The following is a 26702-nucleotide window of genomic DNA, read 5'->3' as shown; positions in this document are numbered from 1 at the left end:
GATTCAAAAATATTTCTGTTTGCTGATGACACCAGCTTGATAGTGAAGGATCTTGTGTGTAATATCGAAACAGTATCAAATAATGTAGTTCATGAAGTAAGTTCGTGGCTTGTGGAATATAATTTGATGCTAAATCACAGTAAGACTCAGTTTTTACAGTTTCTAACTCACAATTCAACAAGAACCGATATTTTGATCAGACAGAATGGGCGTATTATAAGCAAGACGGAACAGTTCAAGTTCCTAGGTGTTCTGATAGATAGTAAGCTGTTGTGGAAAGCCCATGTCCAGGATCTTGTTCAGAAACTAAATGCTGCTTTATTTACCATTAGAACAGTATCTGAAATAAGTGACACTTCAACACGAAAAGTAGTCTACTTCGCATATTTTCATACGCTTATGTCATATGGTATTATTTTTTGGGGTAATTTTTCTGATTCAAAAAGGGTATTTTTGGCTCAAAAATGGGCTGTTCGAGCTATATGTGGCGTAAGTTCGAGAACCTCTTGTCGACCCCTATTCAATAGTATGGGAATTCTGACACTGCCCTCACAGTATATATTTTCTTTAATGTCGTTTGTTGTTAGCAATATTAGCCTATTCCCAAGAGTTAGCAGCTTTCACTAAGTTAATACTAGGCAGAAATCCAATCTGCATGTGGAATGCACTTCCTTGACTCTTGTGCAGAAAGGAGTGCAGTATTCTGCTGCATCCATTTTCAATAAGCTACCACAAGAACTCAAAAATCTTAGCAGTAGCCCAAACTGTTTTAAGTCCAAACTGAAGAGTTTCCTCATGGCTCACTCCTCCTATTCTGTCGAGGAGCTCCTGGAAGAGCTAAAAAATTAAGCAAATTCCAGTGTTACATTGTTGATTTTCTTTATTTAAACTTACGACTTGTCACCTGAATATGTTTTTTTTTATATTTCATTTTATCTGTTTCTAATATTGTGTTATAATTTCATGTATTGACTCGTTCCATGACAATGGAGACTTCTCCTTAATTTGGTCCCACAGAACAATAAATAAATAAATAAATAAATAAATAAATAAAATAAACAATGTGGCAAGGATACGATGTCGCCAAGTCGTGTCGTATGCTTTACATAAGTCAAAAAAGACTGTTCGGATGGCAGACTCGATGGACACAAGATTATCAGTGGTAGAGCGACCCTGGCGGAGGCCGCCCTGACATGGAGCGAGCAAGCCACGTGACTCCAGGACCCAACCCAACCGCCGACACACCATACATTCCAGCAGCTTACAAAAGAACGTCAGTGACGCTGATGGGCCAATAGCTATCCACATCAAGCAGGTTTTTACTGGGTTTGAGCACCAGAATTATGATGCTCTCGCGCCACTGCAATGGAAAGACGCCATCGCACCAGAGCTGGTTGAAGACGACAAGAAGATGTCGCTTGTGGTCAGATGAGAGATGTTTAATCATCTGCCTGTGGATGCGATCAGATCCAGGAGCTGTGTCAGGGCAATGTGCAAGGGCACTGAGAAGCTCCCATTCTCTACATGGGGCGTTATAGGATTCACTGCAGCATGTAGTGAGTGAGAGGATGTTCCCTTCCAGCCGCTGTTTGAGTGTGTGAAAGGCTGGGGGTAATTCTCCGATGCAAAGGCTCCAGCTAAGTGCTCACCAATCACGTTTGCACTGGTGCATAACTCGTCATTTATGGTAACACCGGGGACAGCTGTTGGGGCCTGGTACCCGAAAAGATGTTTGATCTTTGTCCAGACTTGGGAAGGTAACATGTGGCACCCAATGGTGGAGATATATCTCTCCCAACACCACTCCTTCCATTGTTTGACAAGGCAGCAAACACGGGCACGGAGCCGTTAAAAGGCTATGAGGTACTCCAGGAAAGGGTGTCGCTTATGCCACTGTAGAGCTCGCCGACGCTACTTAATTGTTTCAGCGACTTCCAGTGACTGCCTTACACCTCGGGCACCCCAAAGCGTGGGGGATCGCATTTTCTGCCGCAGAAACAATTGTGCTAGTCACCTGCTCAACCATCACATCGATGTTACCGTGTGGGGGAGATTCAGCGGTGACAGCAGAGGTGAAAGTTCCCCAGTCCGCCAAGTTCAAAGCCCATCTGGGCAGACGTCCGTGTGCCTGACACTGGGGCAGTGGTCATTACCACACAGGTCATCATGTGCTCTTCAGTGGATAGATGGGAGAAGTCCTGGGCTGCAAATTGATAAATCAATGGCCGAGTAACTACCATGAGCCACACGGAAGTGTGTGGTGGCCCCAGTATTTAAGAGGCAGAGGTCGAACTGAGACAGTAAAGTTTCGACATCTCTGCCTCAGCCAGTAAGCATGGTACCACCCCACAAGGGGTTATGGGCATAAAAATCTCCCAGAAGTAGGAAAGGCTTAGGGAGTTGATGAATCAGTGCAGACAGTTATTTTCTGTGTTGTCCTTATTCTGACAGCCGCAGCGCCAAGAGGGGTTTGAAGGGGGCACATGTTCCTTACAGCTGAGTTTAGGACATAAATGCTAACTCCACCTGACGCTCTATTATAGTCACTACGGTTCCTGTGTAATATCCCTTATAGCCGCGGAGGGCAGGGGTCGCATTGCTGATAACCATTTTCCTGGAGGGCAATGCAGAAAGCAAGTGTAAAGCTTAACAGTTGTCGTAGCTCAGCCACGCAGTAGAAAAAACCGCCACAATTCCACTGGAGGATGACATCATGAGACTGAGAAGGCATGGAACATACAATGAGGCAGTTTACGCCTCAGAGTCACCTGCTGCCACCGATTTATTGCCTGAGCAGTCCATATCCATTGTGTCCAAGAGCCTGGCGAGATCTAGGTCCTCAGCGGACGCCAAAATCTCCACTCCGTCCTCAGCCGCAGAGCTTGTAGGTAGCAGTGGTGTGGGTGCCACCGCAATTTCCTTTGTCTTAGGGGCTTTCTTTATGGATTTCTCTCGCTGTTCCTTGGGTTTCCCTTGCTGGGAGGACTTCACTGGCTCAGTCTCCAAGACTGAGGATGAGCGTAAAGCCCTATGACCAGTTGCTTTTGGGCTCTTCAGCCACTGGTGGGTGTCGTCTTTCCCACTAGAAGAATCCTGGAGAGGGAGTGACCCAAGGGACCCCTTCCTAGCAAGAGAAGCCGAAGACGACTTACGCTTCTCCGGCTTAGAAGTGGGGACAGACGTCCTCGATGGTTGGGAGGGTGTTGCTACCGAATTAGTTGGTGTGGAAGCAACAGGTAGGGAAATGCCCCCCGCCATCAAGGAAGCAGGTGTAGTTATCTGGCTCTGAGAGGTGACTGTGGCTGGTGGAGCTGATGGTGCCAGAACTGTTGTAGCAGCTGCATAAGATGATGTCATACGTACAGGATGCATGCATTCAAATTTTCTCTTAGCCTCAGTTTAGGTCAGTCGGTCTAGGGTTTTCATGATTTTCCTTTCTTTCTGGAGAATCCTGCAGCCTGGCGAGCAACGCGAATTATGCTCTAAGCAGTTGACACAGGTGGGAGGCAGGGCACAGAGTACTGAGATGTGATGGGTGTCCGCAATCTCGTCAGGTGACGCTGGAAGTACAGCAGGAAGACATATGGCTGAACTTCCAGCACTTAAAGCACCGCTTCGGGGGAAGGGATATAGGGCTTTACATCACAGCAGTAGACCATCACCTTGACATTCTCGAGCCATGTATCACCCTCAAAGGCCAAGATGAAAGCACCGGTGGCAACCTGATTATCCCTTGGACCCTGGTGGACATGCCGGATGAAATGTACACAGCGTCGCTCTAAATTGGTGTGCAGCTCATTGTCAGACTGCAAAAGAAGATCCCTGTGAAATGATGCCCAGGACCATAATTAAGCTCTTATGGGCCATGATGGTTACAGAAACACCCCCAGCTTGTCACAAGCGAGTAACTCCCGTGACTGGGCAGAGGATACTGTTTTGATCAAGACTGACCCAGATCTCATTTTGGATAAGCCCCCCATCTCCCCGAACTTGTCCTCTAAATTCTCAACAAAAAACTGAGGCTTCATTGTCATGAAAGATTCCCCATCAGCTCTCAAACATACAAGGTACTGGGGCAAATAAGATCCGCTGCCATCCTTAGCCTGACGTTCCTCCCATGGTGTGGCCAGGGACGGGAATGATTTGAGGTCATACTTCTGTGTGTTGAATTGAGCTCGTGATCGCTTAGAGACTGCTGGTGTTTCACCACCAGCTTTCCTATTTGTGAGAAAATATCTCTTTTTCTCTATATGAAACAGGGAGAAATGCATTTTTTGAGAGATTTAAAATTGATATAAGACGTAGCATTTGTAGGTGACATAACAATCCATTTCAACAACTTTGATTTGTCATTACATGGCAAGGGGCAGTTAATAAGAGATGTGCACGACTCCTTTAAAACTACCTGAAAGTACCCATTTTGGCAAGCCAAGACAAAGCAGCTTATCACGATTTGAAACAAGATTATGAGAGCTCACCATTTTGGAAATGGAAATGAAATTATTCAGCACTCTTCAGTTTCACCCGATGATCTGTCAGTCAGTCCAGTTAGAAGTTACAGGGTTGCAAAACTGAACTACACTGAAAGCCAGAAAAGGGGAATTTTTTCATCGTGGTATCATTATTACAGAAAACATTTTTACCAGGCTGCACAAAAATACCACACACATCAAGTGGATTTTTGGGTCTACATATTCTTCTCAGCTGCTTTTCACAATAATGTTCCAGAGTTTGCCCCTCAGTCCGCAAGATCCGGGCGGTCGCAGAGGGTGGGCTTACTGGTAGTTGGGAGCTCCAACGTCAGGCGCGTAATGGGGCCCCTTAGGGATATGGCAGCAAGAAAGGGGAAGAAAACGAATGTGCACTCCGTGTGCATACCGGGGGGAGTCATTCCAGATGTGGAAAGGATCCTTCCGGACGCCATAAAGGGTACAGGGTGCACCCATCTGCAGGTGGTCGCTCATGTCGGCACCAATGATGTGTGCCGCTATGGATCGGAGGAAATCCTCTCTGGCTTCCGGCGGCTATCTGATTTGGTGAAGACTGCCAGTCTCGCTAGCGGGATGAAAGCAGAGCTCACCATCTGCAGCATCGTTGACAGGACTGACTGCGGACCTTTGGTACAGAGCCGAGTGGAGGGTCTGATTCAGAGGCTGAGACGGTTCTGCGACTGTGTGGGCTGCAGATTCCTCGACTTGCGCCATAGGGTGGTGGGGTTTCGGGCTCCGCTGGATAGGTCAGGAGTCCACTACATGCAGCAAGCAGCTACACGGGTAGCAGGGGTTGTGTGGTGTGGACTGGGCGGTTTTTTAGGTTAGATGGCCTTGGGCAAGTACAGAAAGGGCAGCAGCGTCAAATGGTGCGGGGCAAAGTCAGGACATGCGGGGGCCAAGCAGCAATCGGTATTGTAATTGTAAACTGTTGAAGCTGCATTGGTAAAGTACCGGAACTTGAAGCGCTGATAGAAAGCACCGAAGCTGAAATCGTTATAGGTACGGAAAGCTGGCTGAAGCCAGAGATAAATTCTGCCAAAATTTTTACAAAGGCACAGACGGTGTTTAGAAAGGATAGGTTGCATGCAACCGGTGGTGGCGTGTTTGTCGCTGTTAGTAGTAGTTTATCCTGTAGTGAAGTAGAAGTGGATTGTTCCTGTGAATTATTATGGGTGGAGGTTACACTCAACAACCGAGCTAGGTTAATGGTTGGCTCCTTTTACCGACCTCCCGACTCAGCAGCACTAGTGGCAGAACAACTGAGAAAATTTGGAATACATTTCACATAAATTTTCTCAGCATGTTATAGTCTTCGGTGGAGATTTCAATTTACCAGATATAGACTGGGACACTCAGATGTTTAGGACAGGTGGTAGGGACAGAGCATCGAGTGACATTATACTGAGTGCACTATCCGAAAATTACCTCTAGCAATTAAACAGAGAACCGACTCGTGGAGATAACATCTTGGACCTACTGATAACAAACAGACCCAAACTTTTCGACTCTGTAAGTGCAGAACAGGGAATCAGTGATCATAAGGCCGTTGCAGCATCCCTGAATATGGAAGTTAATAGGAATATAAAAAAACGGAGGTAGGCTTATCTGTTTAGCAAGAGTAATAGAAGGCAGATTTCAGACTACCTAGCAGATCAAAACGAAAATTTCTGTTCCGACACTGACAATGTTGAGTGTTTATGGAAAAAGTTCAAGGCAATCGTAAAATGCGTTTTAGACAGGTACGTGCCGAGTAAAACTGTGAGGGACGGGAAAAACCCACCGTGGTTCAACAACAAAGTTAGGAAACTACTGCGAAAGCAAAGAGAGCTTCACTCCAAGTGTAAACGCGGCCAAAACCTCTCAGACAAACAGAAGCTAAACGATGTCAAAGTTAGCGTAAGGAGGGCTATGCGTGAAGCGTTCATTGAATTCGAAAGTGAAATTCTATGTACCGACTTGACAGAAAATCCTAGGAAGTTCTGGTCTTACGTTAAATCAGTAAGTGGCTCGAAACAGCATATCCAGACACTACGGGATGATGATGGCATTGAAACAGAGGATGACACGCGAAAAGCTGAAATACTAAACACCTTTTTCCAAAGCTGTTTCACAGAGGAAGACCGCACTGCAGTTCCTTCTCTAAATCCTCGCACAAACGAAAAAATGGCTGACATCGAAATAAGTGTCCAAGGAATAGAAAAGCAACTGGAATCACTCAACAGAGGAATGTCCACTGGACCTGATGGGATACCAATTCGATTCTACACAGAGTACGCGAAAGAACTTGCCCCCCTTCTAACAGCCGTGTAGCGCAAGTCTCTAGAGGAATGGAAGGTTCCAAATGATTGGAAAAGAGCACCGGTAGTCCCAGTTTTCAAGAAGGGTCGTCGACCAGATGCGCAAAACTATAGACCTATATCTCTGACGTCTATCTGTTGTAGAATTTTAGAACATGTTTTTTGCTCACGTATCATGTCATTTTTGGAAACCCAGAATCTACTCTGTAGGTATCAACATGGATTCTGGAAACAGTGATCATGAGAGACCCAACTCGCTTTATTTGTTCATGACACCTAGAAAATATTAGATACAGGCTCCCAGGTAGATGCTATTTTCCTTGACTTCCAGAAGGCGTTCGATACAGTTCCGCACTGACGCCTGATAAACAAAGTAAGAGCCTAAGGAATATCAGACCAGCTGTGTGGGTGGATTGAAGAGAGTTTAGCAAACAGAACACATCATGTTGTTATCAATGGAGAGACGTCTACAGACGTTAAAGTAACCTCTGGAGTGCCACATGGGAGTGTTATGGGACCACTGCTTTTCACAATATATATAAATGACCTAGTAGATAGCGTCGGAAGTTCCATGCGGCTTTTCGCAGATGATGCTGTAGCATACAGAGAAGTTGCAGCATTAGAAAATTGTAGCAAAGTGCAGGAAGATCTGCAGCGGATAGGCACTTAGTGCAGGGAGTGGCAACTGACCCTTACCATAGACAAATGTAATGTATTGCGAATACATAAAAAGAAGGATCCTTTATTGTATGATTATATGATAGCGGAACAAACACTGGTAGCAGTTGCTTCTGTAAAATATCTGAGAGTAGGTGTGCGGGACGATTTGAAGTGGAATGATCATATAAAATTAATTGTTGGTAAGGCAGGTACCAGGTTGAGATTCATTGTGAGAGTCCTTAGAAAATGTAGTCAATCAACAAAGGAGGTGGCTTACAAAACACTCGTTCGACCTATACTCAAGTATTGCTCACCAGTGTGTGCTCCGTGCCAGATCGGGTTAACGCAGGAGATAGAAAAGATCCAAAGAAGAGCGGCGCATTTCGTCACAGGATTATTTGGTAACCGTGATGGCGTTACGGAGATGTTTAATAAACTCAAGTGGCAGACTCTGCAAGAGAGGCGCTCGCATCGCGGTGTAGCTTGCTTGCCAGGTTTCGAGAGGGTGTGTTTCTGGATGAGGTTTCAAATATATTGCTTCCCCCTACTTATACCTCCCGAGGAGGTCACAAATGTAAAATTAGAGAGATTCGAGCATGCACGGAGGCTTTCCGACAGTCGTTCTTCCCGCGAACCATACGCGACTGGAACAGAAAAGGGAGGTAATGACAGTGGCACGTAAAGTGCCTTCCGCCACACACCGTTGGGTGGCTTGCGGAGTATAGATGTAGATGTAATGAAAAGGATAACAACCATGGAATGGAATGATGGAAATCCAGGATGGAACAATGACAATGTTATGTAAAGGGCAGATTGTTACTCATTATATAGGGCAGATGTTAAGTTGCAGACAGCCACAACAAAAAGACTGCTAAACATGTGAGATTTTGGCCAAAAGAAAAGGTATAAAACACACACACACACACACACACACACACACACACACACACACACACTACTGCCTCTGGCTGCCGAGGCCGGTCTGTGAGCACATGCACGATTCTAGAAGCACTGTGGGTGACAGATGGAAGGATGGGTAAGTATAGCAGGGTAGGGGTGTGAGACAGTAAACTGCTGCCTGTGGGAGCATATGGGACAGGATCGGGACAAAGTATGGCACCTAGGTGCAGTCGGGAGGTTAGATGGGTTGGGGTGGGGGAAAGTGGAACAGGAGAGAGGTAAAAAGACTGTGGGTGCATTGGTGAACACAACACTGTGTAGTGCTGGAGTGGGAACAGCGAAGGGGATAGGTGGGTGAAGGACAGTAACCAATGAAGGCCAAGAGGTTATGAGAACACAGGATGTATTGCAGGGAGATTTCCCACCTGAACATTTCAGAAAAGCTCATGTTGGTAGGGAGCATCCAGATGACACAGGCTGTGAAGCTGTCACTGAAGTGAAGAACGTTGAGTTGGACAGTGTGCTCAGCAATTGGGTGGTCCAGCTGTCGCTTGGCCAATCTGTCAGTGACCATTTATGCGGACAGACAGCTTGTTGGTTGTCGTACCCACGTAGAATGCAGCACAGTGGTTGCAACATAGCTTGTTGATATTACAACTGCTTTCCGGTCTATTACAGGAATATGATCCATGATGCAAGGGGATGGAAGTAGGGGTGGAGTAGATATGGATGAGATGTTGTGTTTGTTTATTAGGCAGTAGAATACTGCTGTGGCACTGTGGGAGGGGTGGGGAAGGTAGTGGGTACGATATTCTGCATTTCAGGGCATAACGAGAGGTAGCTGAAACCCTGGTGGAGAATGTGATTTGGTTGCTCCAGTCCTGGATAGTATTGAGCCACAAGGGGAATGCTCCTTTGTGGCAGGACAGTGGGGGCTTTAGGAGGTAGTGTGTGATTGGAGAGATAAGGCACAGGAGATCTGTTTCTGTACAATGGTGGTGGTGGTGGTGGTGGTGGTGGGGAGGGGGGGGGGAAGAGGGGGGGGGGGTAATTTCAGAATTTCAGTCTATGATGGCCTCAGTGAAGTCCTTGGCATATTTGAAGAGGAACTGCTCATCACTACAGATGCGACAGCCATGGGTGGTTAAGCTGTATGGAAGGGACTACTTCATATGGAATGGGTGGCAGCTGTCGAAATGATGGTACTGCAGGTGGTAGGTAGGTTTTATATGGATGGAGGTACTGGCGTAGCCATCTTTGAGGTGGTGGTCAACATAAAAGAAGGTGGCTTCTTGTGTTGAGGAGGACCAGGTGAGGTAAATGGGGACAAAGTGCTGAGGTTCTGGAAGAATATGTATAGGGTGTCCTCACCCTTGATACAGATCATTAACATGTCATCAATGAATCTGAACTAGGTGAGGGATTTAGAATTCTGGCTGATTAGGAAAGTGTCCTCTAGATGGCCCATGAGTAGGTAGACATAGGATGGTGCCATGCGTGTGCCCACTGCTGTACCATGAACATGTTTCTAGGTGATGCCTTCAAAGGTGAAGTAATTGTGGGGGTGAGGATACAGTTGGTCAAAGTGATAAGGAAGGAGGTTGTAGATTGAGAATCCATCAGGCACTGGGAAAGGTAATATTCAATAGTGATAGGGCCATGGACATTAGAAACATTAGTTTAAAGGCAGATGGCATCAATAATGATGAGTAGGGTACTGTGTGTTGAAGGATCAGGAACTGTGGAGTGTCAGTGGAGGAAAAGGTGTGTGTCTTATGTAGGAGAGTAGGTTCGGGTGTTGGTCTATGAGAGCAGGGATTCTCTACGTGGAGGCACAGCAAACAAACAATAGTGTTTCCTGGGGGGTCAGTTTATGGACTTTAGGAAGCATATAAAAGGTAGGAGTACAGGGAGATGTATTGATGTGGGGGGAGGGGGTGGGGGGCAGGGAGGTGGACTAACTATGGGGAGAGGTTCTGCAACAGGCCTGAGAATTTGAGGAGAGACTGGAGGTCCTGTTGGATATTTGGAATGGGTTCACTGTGGCAGGGTTAGTAGGTGAACAAATCTGATATTAAGTCGGGACAGGTTTTAGATGGTGGACTGCAGTTCTTTCTGCAGATGTAAGGTTACCTAGTATGTTGAAGGATATGGGGAATGATGGTGAGGCAAGGTATGAGGTTAAGAAATATTGGAATATCACCTATGAAAGCAGTAGTGTGATCTAAAAGCTAAGCTGCAACCACTGTGCTCTGTTCTATGTGGGTATGACAACCAACAAGCTGTCTTATCTGCACGAGTGGCCACTCACAAACTGTGGCTGAGAGTCAGCTGAACCTCCCAGTTGCTGTCCAACATAACATTCTTAACTTCAGTGATTGTTTCACAGCCTGTGCCTTCTGGCTCCTTCCTCTCCAATATATGCTACATTCCTGTAACCCCTGGCCTCAATGTTCATTAACCACTGTCCTTCACCCTCCTATCCCCTTCCCTGCTCCCACCCCAACACTACATAGCCTTCTATTCCACCAATGCATGCACAATCTTCTTACTTTCTCCTTTTCTGCCTTCTCCCACCTCTTGTCCCCCACCTACCCTCCCAATTGCACCTAGCTGCCCTACCCTATCCCCACCAGGATCAGCCTCCTCCATACCACCCCCCCCCCCCCCCCCCCCGCACCCATGTTGCTTCTCCCATCATGTGCAACTGTTTAGTCTGTACTCGAAAGCCAGAGACACTGTGTGTGTATGTGTATGTGTGTGGGCGCGCACGCGCAGGCGCGTGCGCACGTATGTGTGTGTGTGTGTGTGTGTGTGTGTGTGTGTGTGTGTGTGTGTGCGCGTGTGTGTGTGGGAGGGCGCGCGCGTGTGTGTGTGTGTGTGTGTGTGTGTGTGTGTGTGTGTGTGTGTGTGGGGGGGGGGGGGTGGGGGGGGGGTGGTGTATGTGTGTGGGTGTGTGTGGGCGTGTATGTGCGCGCGTGTGTGTGTGTGTGTGTGTGTGTGTGTGTGTGTGTGTGGGCGTGTATGAGGCCGTGTGTGTGTGTGTGTGTGTGTGTGTGTGTGTGTGTGTGTGGGCGTGTATGAGGCCGTGTGTGTGGGCACGCGTGCATTTTGTGCTTGCATGAATGATTTCTCTACTGTAGAAGAAGGTCTTTTGGTGAAAAGCTCACTTGTTTAAAAGTCCTTTTGTTGTGCCTGCCTTGGACTCAACATAGCCGCTATATGGTGTGTAGTACTCTAGCCTTTTCATGACACTGTCAAAAACCAAGGAATGATTTTTTTTTTTAGGATGCAACAATGAAAAGCAGCCACCACCTTAACACTGTGAACACTTTGATGCCTGATATTTCAGTTCTTGTTCTGAAAAGAAAATGTCAACTATCAGAAGCCCAATAAATGTATTCTACTTCTATAAGAACAGTTGTTTGTTTATATCCTTAACTTCCTATTTGCCTGAGGTAGCAAGACACTTCATTGTAGCAATTAAGAGTATGAGATTGATGATCATTCAAGGTGCTTTAGGCAGATCAAAATGCTTGCACTCTGTCAAAATAACACACAAACTCTGGGTATTTATTTATTTATTTTAAAAGAGTACATCAGAGTTCAAGTCTGTAAGGAATAGGCAGACATCTATCCAGACCGTCACACAGGAATTCCAAACCGCATCAAGATCCGGTGAACGTCATCTGCCAGCGTGCGTTGTACCAACAGTAAAATTCGGAGGCGGTGGTGTTATGGCGTGGTCGTGTTTCGCATGGAGAGGGCTTGCACCCCCTTATTGCTTTGTGTGACACTATCAAAGCACAGGCCTACATTGATGTTTTAAGCACCTTCTTGATTCCCACTGTTGAAGAGCAATTTGGGGATGGCGACTGCATCTTTCAACACGATCGAGCACCTGTTCATAAAACACAGCCTGTGGTGGAGTGGTTACCTGACAATAACATTCCTGTAATGGACTGGCCTGCACAGAGTCCTGACCTGAATCCTACAGAACACCTTTGGGATGTTTTGGAATGCCTACTTTGTGCCAGGCCTCACCGACACCTCTCCTCAGTGCAGCACTCCATAAGGATGGGCCAACACCATATTGAATTCCAGCATTACCGATGGAGGGCGCCACGAACTTTTAAGTCATTTTCACCCAGATGTCCAGATACTTTTCATGGCACATGTAAGATACACATTGCCAAAATATGCTGAACTGAAAGTGGAACACCATAAACTTCACAGAGTGGTGGATTCTCCTGCCAAAGGAGGAAGCCACGTGTTAAAGGCCACATGTTTGACATGCAGTCTGGTAAGCAGAACCTCCTTCCAGTGGTGAGGCTGACAAGAAGTTGGCCATGCCTGTATGGTCGATCTGAGCGACCGCAGTTTACTTTCTGTCCCTAGCAACCATTCAGTCACCCACTGATGTATTATGCATCTGTCACAAAATTAGAAGATGGTGTGCAATGGAATGGGACACTGATGGGCAGCACCATCCCTACAAGCTTTCTTGTCGGCCGTGTCTTTTCCCCTGTATCCCAATGTGGCCAGGTACCCAGCAAAAGATAACCACCTTGCCAAGGTGTTGGAGCTGCTGTAAGGAGTCATGGATGAGATGAATCAGCTGGTCTACTGGATACATTCGGTGAAGTGCTTGTAGGGCACTAAGCATGTAAGGTGATGTCTGTGAACCCTCTACAGTGCAATCAGAATTCCATATAATTCTGCATCATAATTTGTAAATTGTTCTGGAAGATGCACTTTAAAAACCCTATCAGGAAAAACAACAGAATAACAGAAGTAAGTCTCTTGCTGGGATGCATCTGTATAAACAATGATAAAACTGTGGCACATACTTAAAATGGATGTAAAGAGAGTTGTAAAAACATAATCTTTAGTACTAATTTTCTTGTACTGTATAGAGCTTAAAATCACATTGGGTCTCTGAATACACCAAGGTCGCAACACATTCCATCCCTAGTAGTGTATGTTGATGCCAAATAGATACAGATCCTTGAGACAGTCTGTAGCACGTATTCCAGATCGCTTGGTCACATGGCGCTGATTCCTGAGCAGCTGTTAAAAGGTGGGTTGGAACACTGCATTTTGGAACACTGCATTATATGCCAATGACTGGAGACGCTGAGACTTTCAGTACCTGTAGAGCCAAAAGGATACATCACCAAATCCAGAGTTGTGGTTCACCAGCCTCTGCACACAGACTCTGAACTGGGGTTGGCCCAAAAGGTTCCAATCAATACCCAAAAGCCCCCATGGTGCACAGCATCAAACATCTTGAGATAGCATGTAGGGGCTGATCCGTAGATCACGCTGCCATAATCTAAATGTGATCGAACAAATGCCCTGTAAAACTGCAGGAGGCAGGACCTGTCAGCTCCCCATGTTTTTCCACGAAGGAATTTCAAAATATTCAATGACTGGAAGCTCTTTATTCATAATTCTTTCAGGTGTGTGAGCCAATTTAATTTCGACTCAAGTAATAAACCCAGAAAACACAGTTTTTTGAAAACGTAAAATATTGTCCCCCGCTGTGAGTACTGGTTGGTTAAAACTTCGATGAGAATGGTTAAAACTGACACATGTAGTCTTCTCTAGTGAGAAACGAAAACCAGCTGTCCTGTCGCAAGTTTCCAGCCTTCTAATGGTTAGCTGTAGCTGCCTTGTCGTCATCGTAAGATCAGAGGCAGAATAAAAGATTGCAAAATCATCCACAAAACAAAGAGAAATTGACAGGGCTAATGAATGCGGAGGAAATGCCGTTAATACTGATGGCAGACAATGTGACACTGAGGACACTGCCTAGGAGGACCCCATTTTCTTGAACAGAGCAGTGAGACAAGGCATCGCCATTGCGATATCAAAAACACCGATCCTTGAGAAAGGATTGGATAAGAAGGGGGCAGGCATCCACATAGTTGGCGAAGGACTCTGTACCTCCACGTAGTATTGTATGCTGTTTTGAGGTCAAAAAACACAAAAACCAAATGGCTTTGGCGTAAGAAGGGCTCCTGTATCGCCGTCTCCAGTAGAGTTAAGCTGACAAGCGTGGAACGGTGGTGCCTGAAACCGCACTGGGAGCAGCTCAGGTGACCTCGGGATTTGAGCAGCCAGATGAGGCAGCGGTTAACCATGCATTCAAGAGGCTTACCCATACAACTGTAAGGGCTGCACTTTGGTAACTATTAGGCAAACAACAGTTTCAAATTTTGTCTCTCAATAGTAATATTCTGGCAAAAGTATTAACTTACCAGCATACATCTCTGGTTTAAAGACAGTACTGCACTGTAAAACTACAATCACTTGTCAGCCCTGAGGTAGGTTAATTTATATATGCCGAGATGTTGTAACAAATAGTGCCATCTACTGAAGTAGTGTGTGCATTAAATACTTTAATTGGATTATTTTCCGTGGAAAGAATTTCTTCTGTAACATCAGTGATCTTTCTTTCTTTCTTTCTTTCTTCCTTTCTTTTCCCCCTCAATCACAGACTTCCAGTCTGTTTTGGTCTTCCGCACGCCTGCGCCACCTTCTTACTCCCGCCGCTCTCAGGCTAGCTTCCACATCTTCCAGCCATCTCACACGTGGTCATCCTCTCCTTTTTCTACCACCAGGATGTCCCATCATCAGCTTCTTCAGGAGCCTTTCTTCTGTCATCTGCTGGACATTTCCTTGCCATCTTAGCCTTCCCATTTTGAATGAGATTACAAAATCAGGTTCTTTGTACAGAGACCTTACTTCTTCATTAGTCCTAATTCTCCATACTTCTCCTTTTACAGGACCAAAAATCTTCCTCATCACTTTCCTATCTCAGATACTTAGCTTCTTCTCCAAAGCCTCTGTCAGCACCCGTGCCTCACTTCCATACATAAGAACTGGTTTGATCACTGTTTTATAAAGTGTCAGCTTTAATTTCCTACTTAGGTTCTTACTTTTGAGCATGGAGTAGAGTGGTCTATATGATCTGTTGGCAGCCTTAATTCAGTTTGTGATATCTGCCTCCACTTTGTTTTCTGATGTTATTACTGAGCCAAGATATATAGAACAGTATACTCTTCCGAAGCTGTACCCTTCCAACTGGAGCTCATCTGTGTTTCTTCTAACTCTCTCAGTTACCATGTACTTAGATTTTGTCTCACTAATTTTTAGACCAAGGTTCTTGGCAGTGGCTTCAAACTTTTCAAAGCTGATGTAAGTGCCTCTGTACTTCTGGCACTTATTACCACATCATCTGCATACGTTAAAATTTGAAGAAGCCTATTATAAATATTGCCTCCTGGGTTTGTGGTTATTGATCTTACTGCATTCTCTAATACCAGGTTGAACACACATTTTTCAACATCACTGATCAGCTCCTGATACGGGGTAATAATCTTACTCTGTTCTTTTCTCTCTTCCTTCTTACACTGTGCTGCTTTGTCTTTATCACTTACAGCCCAGTATCAGGTTCCACACCCTGCCTCAGTGGCTTTCAGAATATGGGTGTCTCAAATAAAATTACCTTTTCCCTTCTTCCTTTAATCTATTGCTTTTCAATAAGGGATATTATGGAACAGTAATGATATAAGCAAGTTCAGCCTTTGTCTACTCATGTTTGAGGTTTATGATTACATCAAGTATTAAATATTTCTACTATCATCAATGTGATATAAGCTTATTGTACCAATTATAACACTTTATATACTGGGTAGATATATAATTCACTCATTAAGCAACAGCAGGAGAAAACACACACAAAATTTAACGAAATGTGCAAGCTTTCAGAGCCAGTGATTTCTCCTCCTAGCAGAAGGGTTGAGGGGGAAGAAGAAGGGTTGTAGGAAAAGGACTGGCAAGGTTTGGGAAACGGGGAGAGTTACAGAAAAGTCATCCAGAACCCCTGGTCAGAGGAGACTTAATGGACGGGATGAAACACTGGTAAGAATTGTATGTATCTAATACAAATATTTTTCTCTGGGAAACTCTTCAAACTATATAAAAATTTATCACTTTGCACTGTACGAAATGTGCTTTAATATTGCTTCTGGACCCAAATATGTTTTATGATTATTGATTAACAACCATGTGTTCTTGTTCTATATACTATCACAAAACATATGGAATCTTGTGGTAAAACTTGTTAAGGGCATAAAAAAAATTATGGAAACGCATAATTTACATTTAGCACAGCACATTTCTGAAACACAGAAAACTTTATATACCAGTACACGAAACATACTTACATTTACACTATCTTCAAACCACTTTTTCTGTACATACAGCTCTTCATAACAGTTTACTGGTTCTCGTAATTTAGATGGTTTCACTAAAAATAAAAAACCTCAATCAAATTTCAGTTGGTTTATATCATGGGAACTCAACTTAACTCTATTAAACATACTGTCTCTCATTCAACAACAACCACCACCACCTGTATTTTCAGCTGAGAATACTTATGTCTTTGTATTCAGTGATAATTACAATGGAAAGTCCAGGTCAGAAAATCAACAATTATGAAAAAGATAGATTGCTGCTCACCATAAAGATGACATGCTAAGTTACTCATAGGCACAATGAAAAGACTGTTACACATTTAGCTTTTGGCCAAACCCTTCTTCAGAAAAGAAAGGAAAAAGCACACATTCTCACAAGCAGGTACATCACATACACACATGACCACTATCTCCAGCCAGACAGTAAGTGTTGTGTTGAACGAAAGCAGCAATCTAGAGTGGTGCAGAGAAGGGGAAAAGAGAGCTGGGTACAGTTGGAGGGAGAGGTGAACTGTCAGGTGAGCGACCTGTGGCTATAAGGTATCAGGACAAGGCTACCTGACAAAGTACTGCGAGGCTGTGGCAGATGAGAAAGGGGGAGCAGAAAAGCAGAGGAGCAGAGAGGGGAAAAGACTAGTGGGTGCGTTGGCAGAGAACGGGCACAGTGAAGGCAAAGCGGCATCAATTGGTAGGAGGTTGTAAGACAGAGGGGGCAGAAACTGTTGGGTGGAGGGTGTAAGGACAGTAAGCTATCATATGTTGAGGCTGAAATGGGATTTGGAGCGGAGAATGAGCTGTAAATGAGATTGGGAGCAGGGAATGAGCTGTAAATGAGATTGGGAGCAGAGAATGAGCTGCAAGGGTAAATCCCAACTGTTCAGTTCTGGAAAGTTGGCGGTAAAGGGAAGGATCAAGATGGTCGGGATTGTGAAGCACCCATTGAAATAAAGCATGTTATATTCTGCTACAAGCCTTGCCACAGGCTGGTCCACTTCGCTCTTGGCCATAGTTTGGTTATGGCCATTCATACTGGTGGACAGCTAGTTGGTAGTCCTGCCAATACAAAAAGCTGTGCAATAACTGCAACTATGCCAATCTGTTTATGGGTCATCAAACGGAAACCTTCGTAGCCTCCCAGAAAACCAAAATCCTAGTCTGGTTCAGGTTCACTAACCAGTCTCAGGGCCCAGACATCCTATCCTCATTCCTTCACAACCTCAACACCTTCTCCCCATTCCCTTCACCTGGTCTTCTTCAACCCAGCATGCTACCTTCGTGGGCACTCTTTGATGTCTCCATGCACACCTCTGTCCACATTAAACCCATCAATCACAAACAGCATCTGCATTTCCGATATCTGCCACTGCTCCCACACTAAAAAATCCCTTACGTACAGCCTGGCCACCCAGAGACGGTGTATCTGCAGTGACAAGAACTCCCTTGCCCAGTCTGCTCAAGCTCTCACAAAGGCATTCACAGACAGGCACAATCCCCCAGACCTAATCTGCAAACAGATTTACCATACCATATCCCCACACACCCCCAATCCTCCCATCACTGACAAGAATCAGCAACAAAGGAGTGCCCCTTCGTCACCCAATACCATCCCAGACTGGAACAACTGAACCACATCCTTCACCAGTGCTTTTATTGTCTACCATCATGCCCTGATATCAGGGAAATCCTATCCAAGATCATTTACACCCCTCAAGGTGATGTTCCATCGTCCACTAAAGCTTCAAAACATCCTAGTCCATCTCTTTGCCACTCCCAATCCCAACCCCTTGCCACAAGGATCATACTCCTGTGGAAGACGCAGGTGCAAAACCTGCCCAATCCACCCACCCAGCACTTCATATTCCAGTCCTGTCAAAGGCTTATCCTACCTTCTCAGAGGCTGGGCCACCTGTGACAGCAGCCATGTCATGTACCAGCTCTGCTGCAGTCATTGCAGAGCTTTTTATATTGGTATGACTACCAACTAGTTGTCCACAAGGATGAATGGACACTGCCAAACTCTGGCCAAGAGCAAAGTAGACCACCCTGTGGCACAACATGCAGCTGAACATAACATGCTCGTTTTCAATGCCTGCTTCACGTTTGTCATATGGATCCTTCCCTCCACCATGAACTGTTCTGAACTGTGCAGATGGAGGTTATCCTTGCAACACATTCTTTGCTACTGAAATCATCCTGGCCTCAACTTATGGTAACATACGGTCCCACACCACCACCACCACCACCACCACCACCACCACCACCACCCACCAGTTTCCGCTCCCTCTGTCCTATCACCTCCTCCTAATTCGCATCTTCTTACCCTCACTGTGTGTCGCTCTCTGCAAACGCACACATCTACCCCTCTCCGCTCCTCACCTTTTCTGCTCCCTTTCCCTCATAGCCTCCCAATGCTACACCGGGGAGCCTTGTGCCAACACCTTATAGGCCCAGCTCAGCTCACTCCACTCGACAGCATTCGTCTCACCCTCCAACTGTACCCAGCTATCTCTGCCCCTTCTCTGCCCCACTACCAATTGCTGCTTTTGTTCAAGGCAACAGTTGCAATCTGGTTAGACGGGCTGGAGGTAGCAGTCACGTGTGAGTGAAGTGTACCTGCTTGTGTCAATATGTGTATACATTTTCCTTTCTTTTCTGACGAAGGCTTTGGCCAAAAGCTAAGAGTGTAACAGTCTTTTCGTTGTCTGTGTCTGCAACTCGATGTGTAAACTTTACAGTGAGCAGCAATCCATCTTCCTCATAATTCTTGAACTGTCTAAACAGATATTTGTAATTATTTTAACAGCAACAAAAGGGAGAACTGATGTGGGTGGTGATGATGGAAGAGTGGGTGGAAGCACTTACTTCTATACTTCTGCCTCACTGTAGAAACTTCTTTTAAATATCCACGGTGATGGTCGCGGCACCTATACAACTGGTCTTGTTGGATTTCCCTCTCTTCCTCATCAGTCCTCCAATCACTTAGTAGACTTCCCTGATGACTACAGTCTTCATTACAGGAATTTCGGTAGTACTGTATGTAAATAAACATATATGTAAATTAATAGGTCCCACAGTGGGATTAAATGAATTTAAATTTCATTACAAACACAACAAATAAAATAGTTGTTAATCGTCTGGTGAGCTTAAATGAATTACTAAATGAAAAACTAATCTGAACGACACTTAACATTAACTCTAATTTGCCTGTCAGCACTGGTTACTAGGGAATGTTTATCCCGTTTGAAAGGGGCTTTTTGGCCATGATATTCAACTGGCAACAGAGAGTGCAGTGTGAACAATTATGATAATCTGTTTGGGAATAAACAGCCAAGGGATTCAAAATCTTAATTTTCTTACATAAACACTACAAATATATGTTTGCTGCTTCACCTCTAAGTTAGTGTCTTATTAGTTTCACAAAAAAATATAAATTATTGACTTTGTACTAATATTTATGTCACATTTTCAACACCGAGTGGGAAAAAACTGGTAAAAATCAACACTTATATTTGGATACCATATTATAATTTTATCAACAATCTACCCTTATACTTCCAAGGGAATAGTCCAACCCAACATTTTGAAATCTGGTCTGAAATATTTTCATATGGAACAAATACACCTAAAAAACGCAATGTCAGAGTTTTAGCTGCTAAGACACACTACAAGTATTTTTTTTAAATGTTGAAAATTGTTAAATTCGTAGCTTGCCAGGTGACTGGAAACATGTGCACGCCTACCAGAACTGTAGCGGACAGTGCACATGCATTGTGTCAAACACACATCCTTGATTGACGGTACATCAGTAAACAAATGACAAGGCACAATGCATTCGTATGCTAAGAGGTACGACTGAATTAATTTTGTGTTTTCTTAGTATATGCTTGCTAACAGCATTTGTCTGTGTGTAAGTTCCAGAGTATCCAATTAACATTTTCATCCTCACAAAGATAAAATAAGATGAATGTATTATGCAATCTAAATCACCTTCTTCTCTCAAAGGACTAAAAGTTTTTTATATATTAGTTAATTTCTTGAACATTCATTTGAATGATGTCAAAATGTCATTAAAAGTTATGGAAACATTAGAAGAATGAGGAAGTAACTCTGACGATTCTGTGAACTGTGGTTAGAACAATGATTGTTACGAAGTCCAGAGCAAAAGTACAGTACTTCCTAGCCCAAGGGAGACATGGTAATAGCTCTCAGTGAAAAAGAAAAGGCTGTAAATTATTTCGTTAAATTAAGGAGGGAGAAAACACTTAAAATTACACTGTCCGCAAAGCTAGTTTCTTTCGTACTGGAATTGTATAAATGTAAAAAAAAATACTTACATGCAGTACGAAATATGCCCCAAGATATAACCTGCAAAAGTGTGGAAGACAAACTATTCAAACGAGGGAGTTCTATGCAACTGGGCCTCTGAATTGCAAGTGAGATGAGCATTACTGACTTCCAGGCTTCTTTGAATTGGTTAAGCAGATTCAGAAAATTACACAGGAAAGGAAGTTGCAAAATAATGAAGCTTACTTCACGTAAATGTCTAAAGGAGATGTCATTAATAGGTAGTACTGTAGACGAATTCGTAGCTTCTTGTTATCCCCTAAAACACTGTGTATACAACCTTATAATTTCAAGGGAGGAAATAAATAAATAAAATATGACAAGAGTAGCTTGTGCAGTTGATGGATGCCATGACACATTCATATACAATAATGCCACTAATAATATAATGTATTGTTATATAATTACAGTGATAAGTATCACTGGATTACAGTTTCCGCAGCTTTACATCCACCTTCAGTAACCTCGAAGGCAAATTATGGCCAAAAATTAATAAAAGGACTGTTTAGTTGCAGATATCTTGTAATCAATGTAGCAAAATCTGGAAAAATAGGAGAGAATAATTTTCAATACCACATCTGAAATATCTTCTTATCAGTTGCAGAAAATAATTCGTTGCTTTTGCTGGACTCTTGGCCTGGACATAAGGACACCTCTGTAATTAGGAGGATGACCAAAAGGCTATCAACATAATTAGGTTTCCATTCTGGACTAATGGTGTGACTCAGCCCCTCAATAAAGAAGTTTTTCAACAGTGTTAAGAATTTTTCAGAAAATGACCAGGCAATATAATATAGGTTTATTGATGTAACAGTATAGCTAAACTTACGCCATTTGTGCACTGTCGTTCTGCATCATCATCACGTTTTGTGAATCTGGCGAGGTAGGTGCGCCTCGTAAGCAACACTTTATGCAGGACAACAGCCACAACCATTTCTTACTCTGTTCCAACATTGTCTAAATAACCTGGTAATTACTGTGAAGTGCCGGAATGCATTAATTTTCCTTTGTTTGCATCATCCAGTACACATTCGCATGTTTGACAACTACAGGAAATAAACAAGGAACTGTTTATTGTTAGTAAAATAAACTTATTCAAAAGTTATCGTAAGAACTGTGCTACGCCTTAGTTTTCGCTGCCAGTAACTTGTTTCACAATTACAACTGCAACAGTTTAGCTGTCATCAATATGAACAATGGGGGGAGGGGGGTATTAACTTGAGACTTTGTGGTATGGTGTAAATGCTTAAAATTCGTGTGTGTGTGTGTGTGTGTGTGTGTTTTTGAGTGTGTGTTCACTTTGGACTTCGCACTATGTGGTACTACATTCTCTTGTCACGGCTGTGTCTGCTTGTTCTCCAGATCTCATGCCTGCTGAGTGACTAAATTTTATACTTAGCGTGCACTTTCACAGCTAACATTTTGACAGTGCGTTTCTTTCAGTGTATTCCTCCTGTGGGAAAATTTCTCAGGATAGGTTTTGACATATTAGATTGGACCATTCCCTTGTTAGACACAATTCTAGGTTTTTATGAAAAAGAGTTCATTCATATTATTAAAATGAGCAAAATTAGAAAAACAGGTGCCTGGCTATTTACATCAATTGCCTTACATTATTAACGATGGTCACCAGGATAGTGTCGTCCACATTTATCCTTCGTTGGGTTTTCTCTTTAACTTGAGATCTGTGAAATTCCTCACGAGACTCGTACAAAGCCTGTATCTGATCTGAAAAAGAATAAATAGCACCAGTTACTAGAAATGTAATTTTTTATGGAGATTTAAACACACACACACACACACACACACACACACACACACACACACGCACACACACACACACACAAGAGAGAACATCATCATTATGCTGTAAGCACATCAACTACTGTAACAAAATGTACTGTTTTGTTCAGATTTAATTTATTACTTCCTTTCAGGCAAATGGGTTAGAGTGATGCAGGAAAAAGGCAATGAAATAGAAAAGAGTAGAGAACTGACCTTTTGGTATTTCAACACAATATAAATAAACTACATATTTTTTAGTCCCTTAAGTTTTGAGAGGCTTTTGGTAAATTAATGTTTGAACATTGTTCTGTAGCCATAATACAGTTTGCATTCAGTAAAATGGTTTAAAATAAAAGGTCTGTGTTCTCCACATATCTTGTAATCCAGCTAGTGAAATTTTTCAAGTGCTGGTTTCAAGTAGTTAAGAACCTTAAACTTTATTTTGTCTTGTAAATAAACTTTACAGACTAGAATTCATATACCTGTACAGACATTTCAAAAACATTGGTGAACTCGCCAGTTTGAGCTCTGAGTTCAGCCGAAGAAACACAAAAATTGCCAGTTACGTAATTTTTGTGGAAAATAAAAGAATGGAAAGTCCATGTTGGAAAATACAATTATCGAGAGGATAGACTACTACTCACCGTAAATATGACCCATTGAGATGCAGGCAGGCAGTTATCTCCATCAGGAGAAGGAGAGTAGGTCATTAATAAATTTGGTTAGGGCTAAAGGCGATGTCTTTGGATAGCACTGAAACATCTGTGGGGAGCTAATGATTTTGGTACAAAAGTTAATAACAGTGTTCTGGGAGTGGTTCAGCTTTGATTTTAGTGGATTGTTGGAAGCAGCTTTGGGGGATGTGGCAAGTTTCAAAGGTCAGCTAGATAGCGTCTTGGTGCTATGACAGTTGACGAGGAGGAACACTGTGGATAAGATAGGGGTCCAATAGCAATGCCCCAAGGTGGCAGTAGGAATTCAGCAAGTTTCTAGTGCTCTTCCAGGTGCTGGAGTGGAAGGGACCCAATTTCAGAGATGTGAAGTATATAGTCAGGATTAAACAGTAGCAGCATCTTGTGGAGGGAGCAGAGGTTGTTCTAGGATGTATGTGGTTCAGTATGATATCTTCACGATCTGGGCTCAGGCCCAACACACCATACCCCCATTCCTTCACAAACTCAACACCTTCTCTCTCATCCACTTCACTCGGTCCTCCTCAACCCAGCATGCCACCGTCCTGGTCATTAACCTCCTCCTCTCTGATAGCTCCATCTGCGCCGCTGTCCACACTAAACGCACCAACTACCAACAGTACCTGCATTTTGACAGCTACCCTTCCACACAGCCCAGCCACTAAGGGACTGCATATCAGCAGTGACGGCAGCTCACTTGTCCGGTATGCTGGAGGTCACACAAGTGCCTTCACAGGTAGGCGCTATCCCCCCAGACCTCTGCCATATTCCCCGCAAGCACCAAATTCTCCTGCCACCCCCGATGGGCCAGCTACAAAAGAGTGCCACCACTTTATCATCCAATAATACCCCGGACTGGAACAACTGAAACACATCTTTTGTCAGGGCTTCAATTATCTATCATATTGCCCTGATATGTGGGATATCCTGTCCAAGGTCCACCTTCATAAAGTGGTGTTCTGTCACCACCACAAGATCCACAGCATCCTAGTCCATCCCCATCCCACTCCCAATCCCATTCCCCTGGAAAAGGTGCAAGGTATGCCCAATCAAACCACCCAGCACTTCCTAGCCCAGTCCTGTCATAGGCGTACCCTATCCCATCAGAGGCCAGGCCACCTGTCAAAGCAGTCATGTCATGTACCAGCTCTGTTGTAATCGTTGCTCGGTTTATTGGTATCATTACCAACCAGCTATCCATCACGAAAAATGGCCACCAGCAAACTGTGGCCAAGAGCAAAGCATACAGCTGAACATAACAGGCTTGATCACAATGGCTGCTTCACATACCATGCCATCTGGATCCTCTCCTGCACCACCAGCCTTTACAAACTGCACAGGTTGGAGTTATCCTTACAACACATTCTCCACTCTCGAAATCACCTTGGCCTCAACATACGGCAACCAACTGTCCCCACAATCCGCACACAACAGTTTCTGCCCCGTCCGTCCTATCAGCTCCTCCTAACACAAATCTTCTCACCCTCATTGTGCACTGCTCTCTGCCAATGTAACCACCAACTTTTTCACCTTCTCTGCTCCTTTCTGTTACACTCTCTATTTCCCCCCTCCCTTACCCACAGCCTCCTGAGACTGCACCAGGTAGCCTTGTCTGGCCACCAACTAGTACCTTCACACTCTGCCAGGTAGCACTGTTTCCTCCTCCGTCAATCATACCCTGCTATTCCTACCACTTCCCTGTTGCTCTATGGATTGTTGCTACCATTCAACACATTTCTGTTTCAGTCTGGCCTGAGCAGCCTGCATGGTGTCGGTGTGTGTGTGTGTGTGTGTGTGTGTGTGTGTGTGTGTGTGTGTGTGTGTGTGTGTTTGTTTTCTGATGAAGGCTTTTGCCGAAAGCCTAATGTGTAACAGTCTGTCAGCAACTCAATGTGTCATTGTGTCAACTTTATGGCGAGTAGCATTCCATCCTTTCCATAATTATTATTTTTATGGAGAAGAAACGCTTCTCTCCCCTCCTGGATGTCACTGCTAGAAGTAAGTACCTCCCTATATTTCAAACCATACTTCTGGATGCACTTTATGTGCTAAGAGGCCAGCAAAATATGATACTGAACACTGTTTGGAAGAATGGTCTTCCTGAGAGGAAAAAAGGTACTCTTCAATCTCATGGTATTTCCTTCTCCATCCACAGGTGATCCAGGAGTTTCAACAGTAACAGCCGGTTGATATTCTTCATAGGTTTGCAGCCAGGTCATGTCGTCGTCCAGACACAATACTTTGGCGGACCAGCTAGCCGCCATCTTCAGGTGAGTTAATGTTTGTGCACTACCTCGCCGGAACTGAATTCCAGCCGCAATGACGGAAACCTTTATACACCACGGACAGAGCACCGCGCGTGCACGAGATCTACATCTACATCCATACTCCGCAAGCCACCTGACGGTGTGTGGTGGAGAGTAACTATCTGTTCTCTTTCTATTCCAGTCTTGTATTGCTCATGGAAAGAAAGATTGTTGGTATGCCTCTGTGTGGGCTCTAATCTCTCTGATTTTATCCTCATGGTCTCTTTGCGAGATATACGTAGGAGGGAGCAATATACTGCATGACTCCTCGGTGAAGGTATGTTCTCGAAACTTCAACTATAGCCCGTATTGAGCTACTGAGAGTCTTTCTTGCAGAGTCTTCCACTGGAGTTTATCTATCATCTCCGTAACGCTTTCGCGATTACTAAATGATCCTGTAACGAAGCACGCTGCTCTCCGTTGGATCTTCTCTATCTCTTCTATCAACCCTATCTGGTACGGATCCCACACTGGTGACCAGTATTCAAGCAGTGGGCGAACAAGTGTACTGTAACCTACTTCCTTTGTTTTTGGATTGCATTTCCTTAGTATTCTTCCAATGAATCTCAGTCTGGCATCTGCTTTACCGACAATTAATTTTATACGGTCATTCCATTTTAAATCACTCCTCAGATAATTTATGGAATGAACTGCTTCCAGTTCCTGACCTGCTATATTGTAGCTAAATGATAAAGGATCTTTCTTTCTATGTATTCGCAGCACATTACACTTGTCTAGATTGAGATTCAATTGCCATTCCCTTAACCATGCGTCAATTCGTTGCAGATCCTCCTGCAGTTCAGTACAATTTTCCGTTGTTACAACCTCTCAATATACTACAGCATCATCTGCAAAAAGACTCAGTGAACTTCTGATGTCATCCACAAGGTCATTTATGTGTATTGTGAATAGCAACAGTCCTACAACACTCCCCTGTGGCACACCTGAAATCACTCTTACT

General features: G+C 44.1%; 1 protein-coding gene across 4 annotated transcripts in view; it reads right to left on the bottom strand.

The window, feature by feature from the left end:
- Nucleotides 1-26702, bottom strand: part of LOC126481554 (uncharacterized) — a 148904-nt gene that overhangs the window by 13308 nt on the left and 108894 nt on the right. For all 4 annotated transcript variants that reach the window (XM_050105394.1, XM_050105393.1, XM_050105395.1 and 1 more), the window contains exons 5-7: nucleotides 22571-22686; nucleotides 19477-19645; nucleotides 16585-16667 (exon numbers count right to left, since the gene is read on the bottom strand). In XM_050105394.1, coding sequence (XP_049961351.1) covers nucleotides 16585-16667; nucleotides 19477-19645; nucleotides 22571-22686 — 368 coding nt within the window. The remainder of the gene's footprint in view (nucleotides 1-16584; nucleotides 16668-19476; nucleotides 19646-22570; nucleotides 22687-26702) is intronic.

The sequence above is a fragment of the Schistocerca serialis genome, chromosome 5 (genome assembly GCF_023864345.2).
Source record: "Schistocerca serialis cubense isolate TAMUIC-IGC-003099 chromosome 5, iqSchSeri2.2, whole genome shotgun sequence".
Lineage (NCBI taxonomy): Eukaryota > Metazoa > Arthropoda > Insecta > Orthoptera > Acrididae > Schistocerca > Schistocerca serialis.
This window is presented reverse-complemented; position numbering and strand designations above follow the sequence as displayed.